Source organism: Paroedura picta, chromosome 3 (assembly GCF_049243985.1).
Source record: "Paroedura picta isolate Pp20150507F chromosome 3, Ppicta_v3.0, whole genome shotgun sequence".
NCBI classification, from domain to species: domain Eukaryota; kingdom Metazoa; phylum Chordata; class Lepidosauria; order Squamata; family Gekkonidae; genus Paroedura; species Paroedura picta.
In genome coordinates this window covers 171292797-171306980 of record NC_135371.1, presented here as the reverse complement: position 1 = coordinate 171306980, position 14184 = coordinate 171292797, and the positions used below count along the sequence as shown (strand labels likewise).

At 52.1% G+C, this 14184-nt stretch overlaps 1 protein-coding gene across 1 annotated transcript in view; it reads left to right on the top strand.

Moving 5' to 3' along the window:
• Window positions 1-1252: 1252 nt before the first annotated feature.
• PRICKLE3 (prickle planar cell polarity protein 3) overlaps window positions 1253-14184 on the top strand; it is a 42723-nt gene continuing 29791 nt past the window's right edge. The window contains exons 1-3 of the mRNA XM_077329529.1: window positions 1253-1525; window positions 11776-11861; window positions 13953-14136. Of these exons, the coding sequence (XP_077185644.1) occupies window positions 1484-1525; window positions 11776-11861; window positions 13953-14136 (312 nt within the window). The 5' untranslated portion in view covers window positions 1253-1483. The remainder of the gene's footprint in view (window positions 1526-11775; window positions 11862-13952; window positions 14137-14184) is intronic.

Here is a 14184-nt window from a genome sequence, read left to right as displayed (position 1 = left end):
TTTCTGGGCTGTGTGGTCATGCTCTGGTAGTTTTAGTCTGACTAAATCTTGCACAGTACAGATTTGGCATACCCCAACACAATTACATATTGACCCAAGGTCTCTTAGCACAAAAAAAAAGTATTCCCAGATCATAGAGTTGCCAGCTCTGGGTTGAGAAATTCCAGGAGATTTGGGGAGTGGAGACTAGGGAGGATGGGATTTGGGGAGGGTGAGGGACTTCAGTATGGTATAACGTCACCAAGACCACCCTCTGAAGCAACCATTTCCCCCAGGGAAACAGGTCTCTGTTATCTGGGGACCAGTTATAATAACTGGAGATCTCCAGCCACCAACCAGAGGTGGCAACCCCACCCAGTCGTGGGGCTGCAGTGTCACTGGGCAGTCTCCTGATGGAGAGTTGTTGGGACAGGAGTGGGATCCACTGTGCCAGGCTCAAAACTGGGTTGGGTGACTCCCTGGAAGACACCCATTTGCCCCAAGAATTAAAGCTTCTGGATTCTTGGGCGTGGAAGATTTGTTATTAAAAACATTTATTTGCTACTTTTGTTCATTAGACCACAAGGCCAAAACAGAACAGAGTACCTCAAAATATTTCAAAATTTAAAATCACAGTTTGCGATTGCTTTAATAAAGTCATGGTCTGTGTAGTTTGGAGATGAGCTATAATCTCTCAGAGTCCCCCCTAGAGCCTGGCATCCCTGAACCTCAGTGGGGTCCAAGCCACTGAGGGGGGGGGGACTCCAAGGCCACAGAGTCCCCCCACGAGAGTAGCCGTTTCCAACAGGAGAACTAATCTATGTAATCTGTACATGAGCTGGAATTCCAGGGCATCCCAGTCTCCCCCCCCCCCCCCCAGGGATCAATGGTTGCCCAGGAATGAATGGTTTTAGCAGATTGGGGCTGCGCTCAATCCAATTCGCCCCTCTGTGTGCATTCTCAGTAGCAGCGCTAAAAAAAATCGCGTCCTTTTCCCCAATCCATTGGCAGCGGGCGCCTTTTCCCCCGGCTTCAATAGCAAAGCGCGTTCAACGCGCTGGAGCCCGAGGCGTCGAGGCTGGCAGTGTTGCCCGGAGAGACAATGGCGCCGCCCTGGCGGACAGTGGCCTGTGGAACTGCAGTTGAAGCTGGCCAGCCCCGCTGCTCCCCGTCCGGCTCTGTCTGCGCCCTCGATCGGGCCATTTGCTGGGCGCGGCCGCCGGCCCTGATCCCCCCTTCTTCTCCGGGGGCGCCTCTCCGACGGAGCCGCGCCGGGGCAGCCGGAGGGCGGCGAGGCAGGCGGGGAGGGAGGGAGGCGGGCCGGGCCGGCGTCGGCGAAGGGGCGGAGCGGGTCCGGCCGGCCGCTCCTCCTCCTCCTCCTCCTCCTCCCCTGGGAAGGGCAGCCAGACGCGGCGTCCGCCGTTGTAGCGCCCGGGCGCCGAGGGGGCCGAGCTGGCGGCGGGGGAGCCGCGCGGGCGCGGGCGTCGGCGGGTGGATCGGGGCCATGTTCCACCGCGGCTCGCGGCGCCGACGATCCACTCGCAACGTGAGTCCCCCGCGGGGCAGCTGGGCACGGACGGGGCCCGTGGCGGGGCTAGAGCGCGGGGACGGCCGGCTGGGGCGGAGGGTGCCCTGAGGGTGCCCGCGGGTGGGTGGGTGGGTGGGTGGGGGGCAGCAGCATTGAGGGGGCGTCGCTGGGCAGGCGGCCAGGGCACAGGATTGCGCCCCCCCCCCCGTCCCGGGGCTAACCAAGGCTGCTTGCCTGGTTGGTAAGGGACCCACGACCATCCGTGGGGCATCGCAGGGCAGGCTGTGGGTGGCAGGGGGGTCCCCCATTTGACAATACCAACTGTAGCTTTGCTGTGGGCACATTGCCCGGGATCTGTGCTTCTCTGCCCCCTCCCCCCAGCATGCCAAAGGAGACCGAAAGACCTGGTGCAGGTGGGTTTTCCCAAACGGCATCTGGGGCTCTTTCCATAAGGGTCCTCCGCATCCCCTTTTCCGGACACAAGCCCGGAGAAGTTAACGCGGCGATTAGTTTGGCCTCAAAATATCATAAAGGTGCGCCCTTTTGTGGGTTTCCAAACGCATTAAAGAACGGCCACAGAGCTGCCCGTGGACGCCGCGCCCCACAGATCTGGGGTGACGTGAGTGGTGGGCACTTGGCCGAGGGGGAGCCACAAGAATTGGCCTGTCTGTGTGTCATCGCAGGCAGTACGTGAATGCGCTGATGCATGCACTGGAGCCCTTTGTCATAACGTGGAGCCTTGGTGGGAGGTGGGTTGAGCATTGTGCGCTGACCAGGTTCCAGTGCGCTGCTTAACGCCCACTGGCTGATGGCACACAGAAGGCCTCTGTGGAGACTTGAGCTCTCAGGCAAGAATGCAGGCTTAGGATCACGGAACATGGATTGTTTCTTGCTTTCAGAGTGTGAAGTAGGTGCTCTAGTTTTGCACATTTAAACACATGTGTCTCCCTGTGGCTTACAGCCAGGAGCGTCCATGCGCACATGCCATCCGTGTGCTCAAATGAAGGGTAGTGCAAAGGAGGGAATTTCAGTGGCCTTGATGGTCTTTCAGGGACCTCCTTTTAGATGCTGATGTGTATTTCAAATGCAAAGCACAGGATGGACATGCAACAGGCATGTCTCCCCATGTTCTGCTGGCTCCACAGAGAAACACACGGGAAGGCCCCTGGACTCAATTGCATGTTTACTCAGAAGAAAATCCTGCTGTGTTTGCTGGCTGCATCTAACATTTGGGGGCCCTCCTTGCTGAGGAAGGGCCGTGGCTCAGTGGCAGAGTCTCTGCTTGGCATGCGGAAGGTCCCAGGTTCAATCCCCGGCATCTCCAGTTAGAAGGACCAGGCAGGAGGGGAGGGGAAAGACCTTGGTCTGAGACCCTGGCTCAGTGGCAGAGCCTCTGCTTGGCAGGCAGAAGGTCCCAGGTTCAATCCCCGGCATCTCCAGTTAAAAGGACCACGCAGGAGGGGATGGGAAAGACCTTGGTCTGAGATCCTGGCTCAGTGGCAGAGCCTCTGCTTGGCAGGCAGGAGGTCCCAGGTTCAATTCCCAGCATCCCTAGTTAGAAGGACCAGGCAGGAGGGGCTGGGAAAGACCTTGACCCGAGACCCTGGCTCAGTAGCAGAGCCTCTGCTTGGAAGGCAGAAGGTCCCAGGTTCAATCCCCGGCATCTCCAGTTAGAAGGACCATTCAGGAGGGGATGGGAGAGACTTTGACCTGACACTGGAGAGCTGCTGCCAGTCTGAGAGACAGCTCTGATGCATCATGAGGTAGCTTCATGTGTACAGATTTAGGTTGGAGTCCAGTGGCCCCTTTAAGACCAACAAGATTTGATTCAAGATTTAAACTTTTGTGTACGAGCATCCCTCAGACAGAACTGACGAAGTTCACTCGTACACAAAAGCCGTGACTCACGGAAGCGCCTCCCCTGTCACAAATCACGTTAGTCTTTAAGGTGCTCCTGAATTCTTGCTCTTTTCTTCTGCCGCAGACAGACTAACAGGGCCACCCATCTTGGCATCTGGGAGCAGCGACTTCCGGAAGCTCCTCCCCTGTCACAAATTGTCTTAATCTGTAAAGTGCTCCTGGACTCCGGCTTGCTCCTGCGGCTACAACAGACTAACCCGTCTTGCTCTAACTTGATTTTTAGAGTTATCTTCTGGAGGTGCTGCAGAACCTTAGAGAGCAAATATTGGCCACGGATAAAATGGGGGGTTTATTTGAATACGTTTTTTAAAGCTGCACATCCCTTGTTCCTGTGAAATCGTCCATTGGTTGCATTATTTCATCGATTTGATCTCTCTCTTTTTGAGATATACATTTTAGGCATGTTCAAAGGGGGCCGATCATGAATTGTAGAAGAAATGTGGGTGGGTTGGGAGGAGGAAGGGGGGTTTAGGGAGCCCCCAGCATTGTTAAGATTTTCATCCCGTGGCACCTTAAAAACCAGCAAGGGTTTCATGGTATGGAAGCCATCGATCTCTGACATAGACAATTATATTTCTCCTATGTTTTTGTAAAGTACAACTGAACTCAAAAGGACTGTGTAGCCGTTTTAGCAAAGAATTATCATATGGCTGTCTTTGGATGTTGTGACACAATTTCCTAATTTAACAGGTTTAACTTTTGCTTATATATTCCCACTGTCATGATGGTCAGTTCATAGTCTGAGGACTATGGACTCATAGGCTTGCCCTTGAAAGCTCACGCCTTGAATAAATCTTTGTTGGTCTTAAAGGTGCCCCTGGACTCTGATTTTGTTTTACAACAGGGGTAGTAAAACTGCGGCCCTCCAGATGTCCATGGACTACAATTCCCATGAGACCCTGCTAGCTTTTGCTGGCTGGGGCTCATGGGAATTGTAGTCCATGGACATCTGGAGGGCCGCAGTTTGACTACCCCTGTTTTATGGTATCTAACCGTTTTACTAGAGATCAGACCGGCGGCTTTGTGAAATTACCAGAATTGTGGATTCCTCAGCTTGAGGCATCCTTAAGACTGCCTTTATCAACTTTTTGATTCTGGAGGGACCCCTGAAGTATTATTCAGATTCTGAGGACCCCCGACAGTGGTGACATGCCCCTTCGGAGAAGTGGGCGCAGAAGTAAGATGCGGGGGCCAGCCAATTGATCGATCGATTCAGTTACCGTTTCCATTACAGAGAAGGAGTTTAGGCCTGTAGCACAATGGAGCAAGTGGGCTCCAGGGACATCTGGGGATGACAGTGGCCATTTGGACTTCTGGGACAGGCTGCGTAGAGCCAGTTTGGTGGTTAGGAGTGCGGAGTTCTAATCTGGCATGCCGGGTTCGATTCTGCGCTCCCCCACATGCAACCAGCTGGGTGACCTTGGGCTCGCCACGGCACTGATAAAACTGTTCTGACCGGGCAGTGATATCAGGGCTCTCTCAGCCTCCCCTCCCTCACAGGGTGTCTATTGTGGGGAGAGGAAGGGAAGGCGACTGTAAGCCGCTTTGAGCCTCCTTCGGGTAGGGAAAAGCGGCATATAAAAAACAACTCTTCTTCCTCTTCAGTAATATCAGGGCTCTCTCAGCATCACCTCCCTCACAGGGTGTCTGTTGTGGGGAGAGGAAAGGGAAGGCGACTGTAAGCCGCTTTGAGCCTCCTTCGGGTAGGGAAAAGCGGCATATAAGAACCAACTCTTCTTCTTCTTCTTCTTCTTCTTCTTCTTCTTCTTCTTCTTCTTCTTCTTCTTCTTCTTCTTCTTCTTCTTCTTCTTCTTCTTCTTCTGCTGTGGAACCCTGGTTGGGAATCCCTGCCCTAAGAGAGTGGGAGAAACAGGGGTGGGAGTTTGTCCCACGTACCTAAATATTGAGGTGTAAGCTTTCATGTACACAGGTGTTTCTTCAGATACATTGTAAGAAGTGTTTTCTTTGGCTTCAGAACAACATGGCTACCCACGTGAATCCCTAAGTGAAAAGAACCAGTCCTCCTTGTCCCGAGGAGCTGAAAATCTAATTTTTTGGAAGGTGGTCTTTAGCTGAAGGGAACAGGTTTATAAGTAGAGTGGCCAGCTGCAGGTTGAGAAATTCCTGGAGATTGGGAAGGGGAGGAGGACAGAGTTGAGGATGGGAAGGACTTCATCAGGGTATAAGCCCATAGAGCAGGGGTGGCCAAACTGTGGCTCTCTGGAGGTCCATGGACTACAATTCCCATGAGCGCATTGGCAGGGGCTCATGGGAATTGTAGTCCATGGACCTCCAGAGAGCCACAGTTTGGCCACCCCTTGCACTAGAATCCCCCTTCCAAAGCAACCATTTTCTCCAGATGAGGTAGTCGCTGTCACCTGGAGATGGTTGTCCTCCTAGGAGATCTACACAACAGCACGTAGGTGTCCCTTGGCTTCCTTTCTGTTGGGGCCGAGGGAGCCAAGGCCTTCTCGGAAGAGATGGTGCCAGGGAGGGATTGGAAAGAAGACAGACAGGCATCACAGAGGTGTTTGGGGAGGGAATTCCAGCCATAAGGAGCAAGGAAGGGGAATGGGCGGAGTTTCTAAAGGAAGGAGGTATCTTTTTTCATGTCAGAGGATGGTAGAAGAAGAAGATGAAGAGCTAGTTTTCTTGTGCCCTGCGTTTTAGTACACGAAGGAGGCTTACAATCGCTTACTCTTCCTCTCACCGCAACAGTCACCCGGTGAGCTGGGTGGTGCTGAGAGAGCTCTGAGGGAACTGTGTCTGGCCCCAAGGGGATTGGAGGACATAGCTCTAAACCACGACACCTAGCTGGTAGAGGTGGAGGAGGAGGTCATGGGCAGGAAGAGGCATGGAAACCAGGCCGATAAAATAAGCTGGGGCAAGGCTGCAGTGAGCTTTGAAGGGAAGGGGTTTGTGCTGGATGCCAAAGGGGATGGGGAGCCAGTGAAGGGAAGGGGTCTCAATGGGCTAGTAACTTTGGTGGGCTTCCGTGCCACAGAGGTTCCGTCACCAGAGAAATGGGTGGGAGGCGCGAGAAGGATTATTGGCCCAGAGATTCTGCTGGAGATTTGCGGTCGGTCCTTCGTTAGACAGGCTGTATTGTAGCCCTTGACCAAGAAGGATACTCCTTAGTTTGAGTGTTCATATGATGGACACCCTCCGTGATAAGGCAGATGAGGAAAAGAAGAAGAGTTGGTTCTTATATGCTGCTTTTCTCTACCCGAAGGAGTCTCAAAGCGGCTTACATTCGCCTTCCCTTTCCTCTCCCCACAACAGACACCCTGTGAGGGAGGGGAGGCTGAGAGAGCCCTGATATTACTTAAGAAGAAGAAGAGTTGATTCTTATATGCCGCTTTTCTCTACCCGAAGAAGTCTCAAAGTGGCTTCCATTCGCCTTCCCTTTCCTCTCCCCACAACAGACACCCTGTGAGGTGGGTGAGGCTGAGAGAGCCCTGAGATTCCTGCTCGGTCAGAACAGTTATCAATGCTGTGACTAGCCCAAAGTCACCCAGCTGGTTGCATATGAGGGAGCACAGATTCAAACCCTGCTCGCCAGATTAGAAGAGAAGGCTGTCCATGCAACCCAGGTGACCAGTTCCAGCTAGGTCCATGTCTCTTTTTTGGAGGAGGAGAGCAGGAGGGCGGGGAATTAGGGTTGATCCAGAAGGACCAGAACAGTGGACATCTTGGGGTCTGCGTGAGACGTAGCCAGGGTTGGTATCGGTGGCTTTCTGTGTGATGTTCCGGTTTTGTTCAACCTTCTCTTGGAGTTAGTTTTGGGAAGCCCCCAACATGGAGATGACCCTAGGCCTGGGGTTTGAGCCTTTGCAGGAGAATGACCGCTTGGGGCTCCCAGTTCTGTCTTTGAGATGCCCTAATTGGGAACTCTCCTTCGCCCCGGTCTGTTCCAGTTAACTGCTGGATGATTTAAGGCAGGGGTAGTCAAACTGCGGCCCTCCAGATGTCCATGGACTACATTTCCCAGGAGCCCCTGCCAGCGAATGCTGGCAGGGGCTCCTGGGAATTGTAGTCCATGGACATCTGGAGGGCCGCAGTTTGACTATCCCTGATTTAAGGCATTTCTGGGTCATGTTGAGCAATTGAGGGATGGTGGCAGCAGAAGCAGAGAAGCAATTATTGAACAGAGAGGAATTGTGTGGGGGGTGGGGGTGGGGGGTGGGGGGGAGAGAGAAGCTGAGGGGTTACATATGGCCGATCCCAAATCTGAATATGGGGGAAGACGGACCGTGTTGTCAGTCCTGGTGGATTTGATTTCTCCAAAGCTGCATCTGGTGAAATAGATCCCTCCCCCCCCCCCAAATCCCTTTTAAGCTGGACACTTGACAGATGTGAAGGGAAAGGAGTAATTTAGCTCGGGGAAGTCTCTAATGCCGGGTAAGATATTTTAGAGTCAGATCTGGCCTCTTTTAATGGGGGATATCCTTGGGAAATGGGGAAATTTCAAGCTAGAGGTGTCCCTCCCCCACTCCCCCCCCCAAATTTTAGCGCTTCTGAACATGGGCTGAGCACCTTTCCTTAGAACAGTGGGTAGTTATTTTAAAAAATCCATGTCAGGGCAGGGCCTTTAGGGAATGTGTCAAGCGTTTTGTAGTGCATATTCTTTTAGAAATCAGCAAGACAAGAAGGCAGTTGATGTAACTCACGGATTTACCACCTATTCTGGCAATTGCCCTTGAGCACGAAATCCTGGCCGGGCGACCGTTCCATTTTACTAATTTGCCAGCTTGGTGTGGTGCTTAAAAGCGGTGGCTTCCAGTTTGGCGAACCGGGTTTGATTCCCTGCTCCTCCCCGTGCAGCCACCTGGGTGACCTTGGGCTTGTCGCAGTCCTCTGACAGAGCTGTTCTCATAGAGCAGTTCTGTCAGAGCTGTTCTCACAGAACAGTTCTGTCAGAGCTCTCTCAGCCCCACCTACCCCCGACCTAAGGGTGTCTGTTGTGGGGGAAGGAAAGGGAAGGCGATAGACTCCTTCAGGCAGTGAAAAGCGGGGTATAACAACCAACTCTTCTTCTTTTAGCCTTTTTCTTTTGGTTTATTGAAAACATGGGGTTGCCCCTGCACTTATACACCATGGTTCAGGGATAGTTTTAAGAGCCAGTGTGATGTTGTAGGTTAGTGTGTCAGAGAGACCAAGAATTACATTCCCACCCTGCCAGGGATTCTTGGATGATCTGTGGCCAGGCCCATGCTCTCGGCCTGACCTACCTTGCAGGGATCTTGTAAAGATATAACAGAGACCAGGAGAACCATGCCAACCGCTTTGGATCCCCAGCTGGGTGGGAAGGCGTGGTATAATGTTGTCAGTAATAAAATTCATGATTCTTGATCGTGGGGAAATGGGAGCAATTCTTGGATCCCCCTCCCTCCCCAATTTGTTGTATCCTTCGTTGTTAGTAAGCATTAAGATCCAGCGATCTTAAGCGAGAAACAAAGGAGCCTTTATCCAGGGATTATGCTGGACGTGACCAAGTATCTCTTCATTATAATTATAATAAAGACATTCTGGTATTATGTGCCCAGGGAAATTCCAGTCATCACTTCGGGATTGGGAAATGAATTTCTTCCAGGCCAGACTGGCCAGGAATTTTGGGTTTTATTGGGGGGGGCAATCATCTGGGCATGAAATTGGCATCAATGTAGGTGGGCCGGTGAATTTCCTGCATTCTGCAGGGGGTTGGATTAGATGACCCCTTCCAACTCTATGATCCTATGACATGATTCCACCGTATTTTCCTTTAAAATACAGTGGAGAGATACTTGGTCACGTTCAGCGTAATCCTTGGATCTCTGTCCACCAACAGATAAGGGACATATTGTCAGAGCCTGACTGAATAAGGCAGATTAGAATATCCCCCCCAAAAGGACAGTTGAAAGGGCAGGGTGCAGACAGGTGAGCAGAAGTACTATAATCTAAGGAAGGGGTAGTCAAACTGCGGCCCTCCAGATGTCCATGGACTACAATTCCCATGAGCCCCTGCCAGCATTCGCTGGCAGGGGCTCATGGGAATTGTAGTCCATGGACATCTGGAGGGCCGCAGTTTGACTACCCCTGGTCTAAGGTCATCAGGAGCTGTTAAAAACTTTTAGATCCACTGGGTAGGCCAGAGATGGAGAAATGCCGGAAAACTGGGTGACACTTATGAGCAACCTGTATCTGAGGAAGGGTGCATGGATGCACACGAAAGCTCATACCTCGAACCAAACTTGGTTGGCCTTCAAGGTGCCCCTGGACTCTAAATTTGCCCTGCTCCTGCGGACCAACACGGCTGCCCACCTGGATCTATCTCCGAACCCGTACGACTGACCTAAAATGATCTTTTGTGCGTTTCACAAGTCAAGATTCGCTTTCCCCAAGCCTCAAAATAGGATGGAATTCATACCAAGGAGCCAAGAGCGATCCAAAGGTATGCTGTGGCCATTTGCGTCCCCGCCTCCCCTCATCCGTGCTTTGTACTGCCCGCTTTCTCTTAGCCACCTGGGGTGGCACGGAGCCAACATCCTCTGTTTATGCCTTGCCGAACTGAGCCGGGACAGGTCCCGGCCTGCCGAAGGCTTCCTTCCGGCTCCGGCGAAGCTGCCTTTCGTCCCACAATTCCCGGCCAGGAATTTGCACCGGTTATACCTCCGGCTCACACCTAAATGGGCACAGGATTTCTGTCCACAGAGCCATAATCCTAGAACCCCTCCGTTTCCATGTCCGCGGACAACACGAATGGCCGACGCGCGCGTAGTCTTGCCAAGAAACACGCAAGCACATGTGTGCGGAAACGCCTCACTTCCCCATGTCCGTACAGGCCCGTGGAGCTACGGCAACAGCTGAGGGGCCTTGTAAAAGAAGCCTTCGAGTCTAAGAAAGTTCCGCCGTAGATTTGGGATGTCTGCCGCAATTCCGCTCTCCTTCCCTGAGTAGATTTAATAGCCCTGCGCTTGCAAACCAGCTCTCTCTTGGGGCTGGTGTGGTGTGACGTTTGCAGCGTCAGACTAGGTCCTGGGATTGTTGGCCTTTTTTCGTTGTTAGGTGCCGTCTGGTCATTCCTGACTCAGAATTACAGCTCAGCTCCAGACTACAGTGGCCCCATTTAGATGCCTTGGCACCTCCATATTGGTCTAACTCTATAGCGCTCAACTTAGAATGTTCGCTCCCCAAAAGTTTTGACGAAGATCGTACCTTGAAAAAGGCTGGGAGGGGAAGCTGCCCTGTTTGAAATTACCCTAGAGCCCTGGAGATCCCTCATTAACAATAGGAAACCTGCAGCAATAAACCCCCGTCCTTGATTTGCTTTTATGTATTTTTAAATTTTATTTATTTTTCTTTTTATACCCCGCCCCCTCCCAGCGTCCTGGCTCGGATCGACTTGCAGCACTATTTATAAAATAAAACCTACGCAATAAATAGAATTTTACATATAACATTAAAACTTTAAAACCATTTTAAGAACAGTCGTACCAGCTGTGTAGCCAGATTATTTCATTTAAGAGCGTTCGGTTTTCGGGGGGAGGGTTATCGATATAGAGGGAGCCTGAGTGATGTTTAATCAGAGTCGCTGTGCTGTTCATTGGCCCCGACCAAATGCCTGGCGGAAGAGCTCCATCTTACAGGCCCTGCAGAACTGACCCAGTCCTAAAGGTAAAGGTATCCCCTGTGCAAGCACCGGGTCATGTCTGACCCTTGGGGTGACGCCCTCTAGCGTTTTCATGGCAGACTCAATACGGGGTGGTTTGCCAGTGCCTTCCCCAGTCATTACCGTTTACCCCCCAGCAAGCTGGGTCCTCATTTTACCGACCTCGGAAGGATGGAAGGCTGAGTCAACCTTGAGCCGGCTGCTGGGATCGAACTCCCAGCCTCATGGGCAGAGCTTTCAGACTGCATATCTGCTGCCTTACCTCTCTGCGCCACAAGAGGCTCTTGTGACCCAGTCCTACCAGGCCCCTAAATTCTTCTGGGAGCTCGTTCTGCCAGGTCAGGGCCAGGACTGAAAAGGCCCTGGCCCTGGTTGAGGCCAGACGTACTCGGAATTGAACCGACAATGGACAACATCCATTTTAGAACAACATTGTGTAAGTTGGCTGCACCAGAAGGGACTGGCCATGTTCCCAGTGATGTACTGGATGAATCTTTCCTGGCCATCCCAGCGGGTGGGGGCACATTAAATTACTGCAGAGTGGTGGGGAGCAATGGCTGGACAGATCCTTATCCTGGAGGTTTCAGGCTGATCCTGCATTGAGCAGGGGGTGGGACCACTCTCTGATTCTGTTCTATGAATGCTGGTGTTACTGGTGGTATTTTGGTGTCTGATTGCTTACCTCTTTGTCCCACATCAGCTACCTGAGGTGGAGGACCCGGACCGGGGCCAGCCGTGTCAAGCCTGCGGGGAGCTGTGTCCGGGTTTCCTAGTACACGGATGGAGGTAGTAGAACATCTTCCCTCACTCCAGCAGGCCACTCCCCTCTGACCATCTGGCTCCACCCCCACCCCCTACCCCCGTTTATCTATCCCGTATGCTCCACGCTCCTGTTCATTAGCTCACTTTCTCTCTCTCTCGTGACCCTGTTTTTGTCCGTGACTCCTTTCTGCTCCGTCTTTCTCGGCGAGGTGATCCAGTCTGACTTTCACACCTCTCGTTTTCCCGAGAGCGAAAAACACTCTCCCACTTGGCCTTTTCTCCCTGGAGCTCCTGTCACGATCGATCCCCTTCCTTAACGTCTCTTGCTTTTCTTTTCGGGTCTTTTCCCTCCCCCCCAAAAAAACCATCTCCCTCGTCAGCTTTGTCCTTTCCCCACCCCCCTCTGTCTTTCACAATCGGTCCACGATGTTCTCTTTTCCCATTTGCGCTGTGACAGCCGAGCAAGTGGAGTGGAAGCGTGTCTCGTTCCTGTCAGTTCTCATCACACACCACGATTCCCCCCTCCGGAGCGGTCCCCATCCTGTTTGCTTCACCGTGCCTCTGTGTTTCTGCTCTCGCCACGACAATTAGGCTGTGTTACCCTGCTTGGCTGTACTTGCCTCTTATTGTTATGCCAATAAAGCTTTATTATTATTATTATTATTATTATTATTATTATTATTATTATTATTATTATTATTATTATTATTATTATTATACTAGGCTGTGTTCTTCCTTTATTAACGTGGTTTTTCCGCCCGGGCTACCTGCTCAGACTGTAGTGGCTTGTGTGGAGAGGAGGAGCATGGAAATCTCCCCCTCTTCCATCTCCCCCTCCTCCATCTCTGAACTCATTAAGTAGGACCAGAGCCTGGTAGCAGATTTACCATTAAACTGTGGAATGTTACCCATTGCTGGCTTTGTGGTGTTGGCATGATCCTCGCACTGAGTTCAGGAGATCTTAGGCAGTGGTGGAGGAGGGAGAGATCACTGGTCTGATCCATCAAGGCTCTGATGATGAGTTGTGAAGGCCTCGGCCTCTGTGCCCTGTTGTTGGCCCTCCAGAAGAACTGGTTGGCCGCAGTGTGAGACAGGAGGTTGGACTAGATGGGCCATTGGTCTGACCCTTCTGAAGTTCTTATGAAACTCTGCTGTTTTGTTGGCCTTCCAACTGGCTAGCCACTCTGTGAGGCAGAAGGCTGTACTGGATGGACCCCTGGTCTGATCCAGCAGGGCTGAGGTTCTTATGAAGGCCTCGACCTCTATGCCTTGTGGTTATCTTTCCAGAGGAACTAGTTGGCTACTGTTTGAGACAGGATGCTGGACTAGACTGGCCACTGACCTGATCCAGCAGGGCTCTTCTGATGTTCTTAGGAAGGCCTTGACGTCAATGTCCTGCGATTGGACCTCTAGATGAATTGATTGGCAACTCAGTGAGATGGGATGCTGGACTAGGTGGACCCCTGGTCTCATCCAACAGAGCCCTTCTTACCTTTTTATGAAGGCCTTGGCCTCTCTGTCCTGTTGTTGGTCCTCCAGAGGAACTGGTTGGCTCATGTGAGACAGGATGCTGGACTAGAGGGACCCCTGGACTGATCCAGCAGCTGGATCTTGTGAGCATAGGCATGGCCTATCAAAACAACTTTCCCTTTCAGAATTCAAGATATTCCAAGTCCATCTCAGCCACATCTTTGTCTTACCCACTGTGGGAACTTGTTATGAAGGTGGAATGAGACCGCGACCTCTAACGTTCATCCCTTTCCCAGACACCAAACTGTTATTAAGGCTCCGCACGGAACCCTGTTTCTCCCTTAATACCTGGTAGTTGAGGGATCTCTTGAGGCTTTGCAGACTAATTGTAGTGCAAAACAGCATTTTGGTGTGGCTGTTTTCATCCCTAAGGGGGAGCGCTTATCCCAGGAAGTGGCGTGCTAAGCATGCATTCAGGATCTCTTAAGACCCGATGGGTGAACTGAGTTCTATTCAGACGTTGAGCAACTGTCCTGGTTGTTGTGTTTTGCTACAGGACCTCTTGAGGCTGGCAGAGTGGTATTAGCTACAGGGCGAGGGTATTACAGGACTTGTATTACTATCTGCGTTTCCTTTTCTCCGCAGGAAGATCTGCCAGCACTGCAAATGCCCGAGGGAGGAGCACGCGGTGCGGATCGTGCCCGTTGACTTGGAAAGGATGATGTGCCGGCTCATCTCCGATTTTCAGCGGCACTCCATCTCGGACGACGACTCAGGATGCGCCTCGGAGGAGTACGCTTGGGTGCCCCCCGGACTGAAGCCCGAACAGGTGATGCTAAGAGAAGATTACGGGGACGCTTTGAGTCGAAGCCCAATT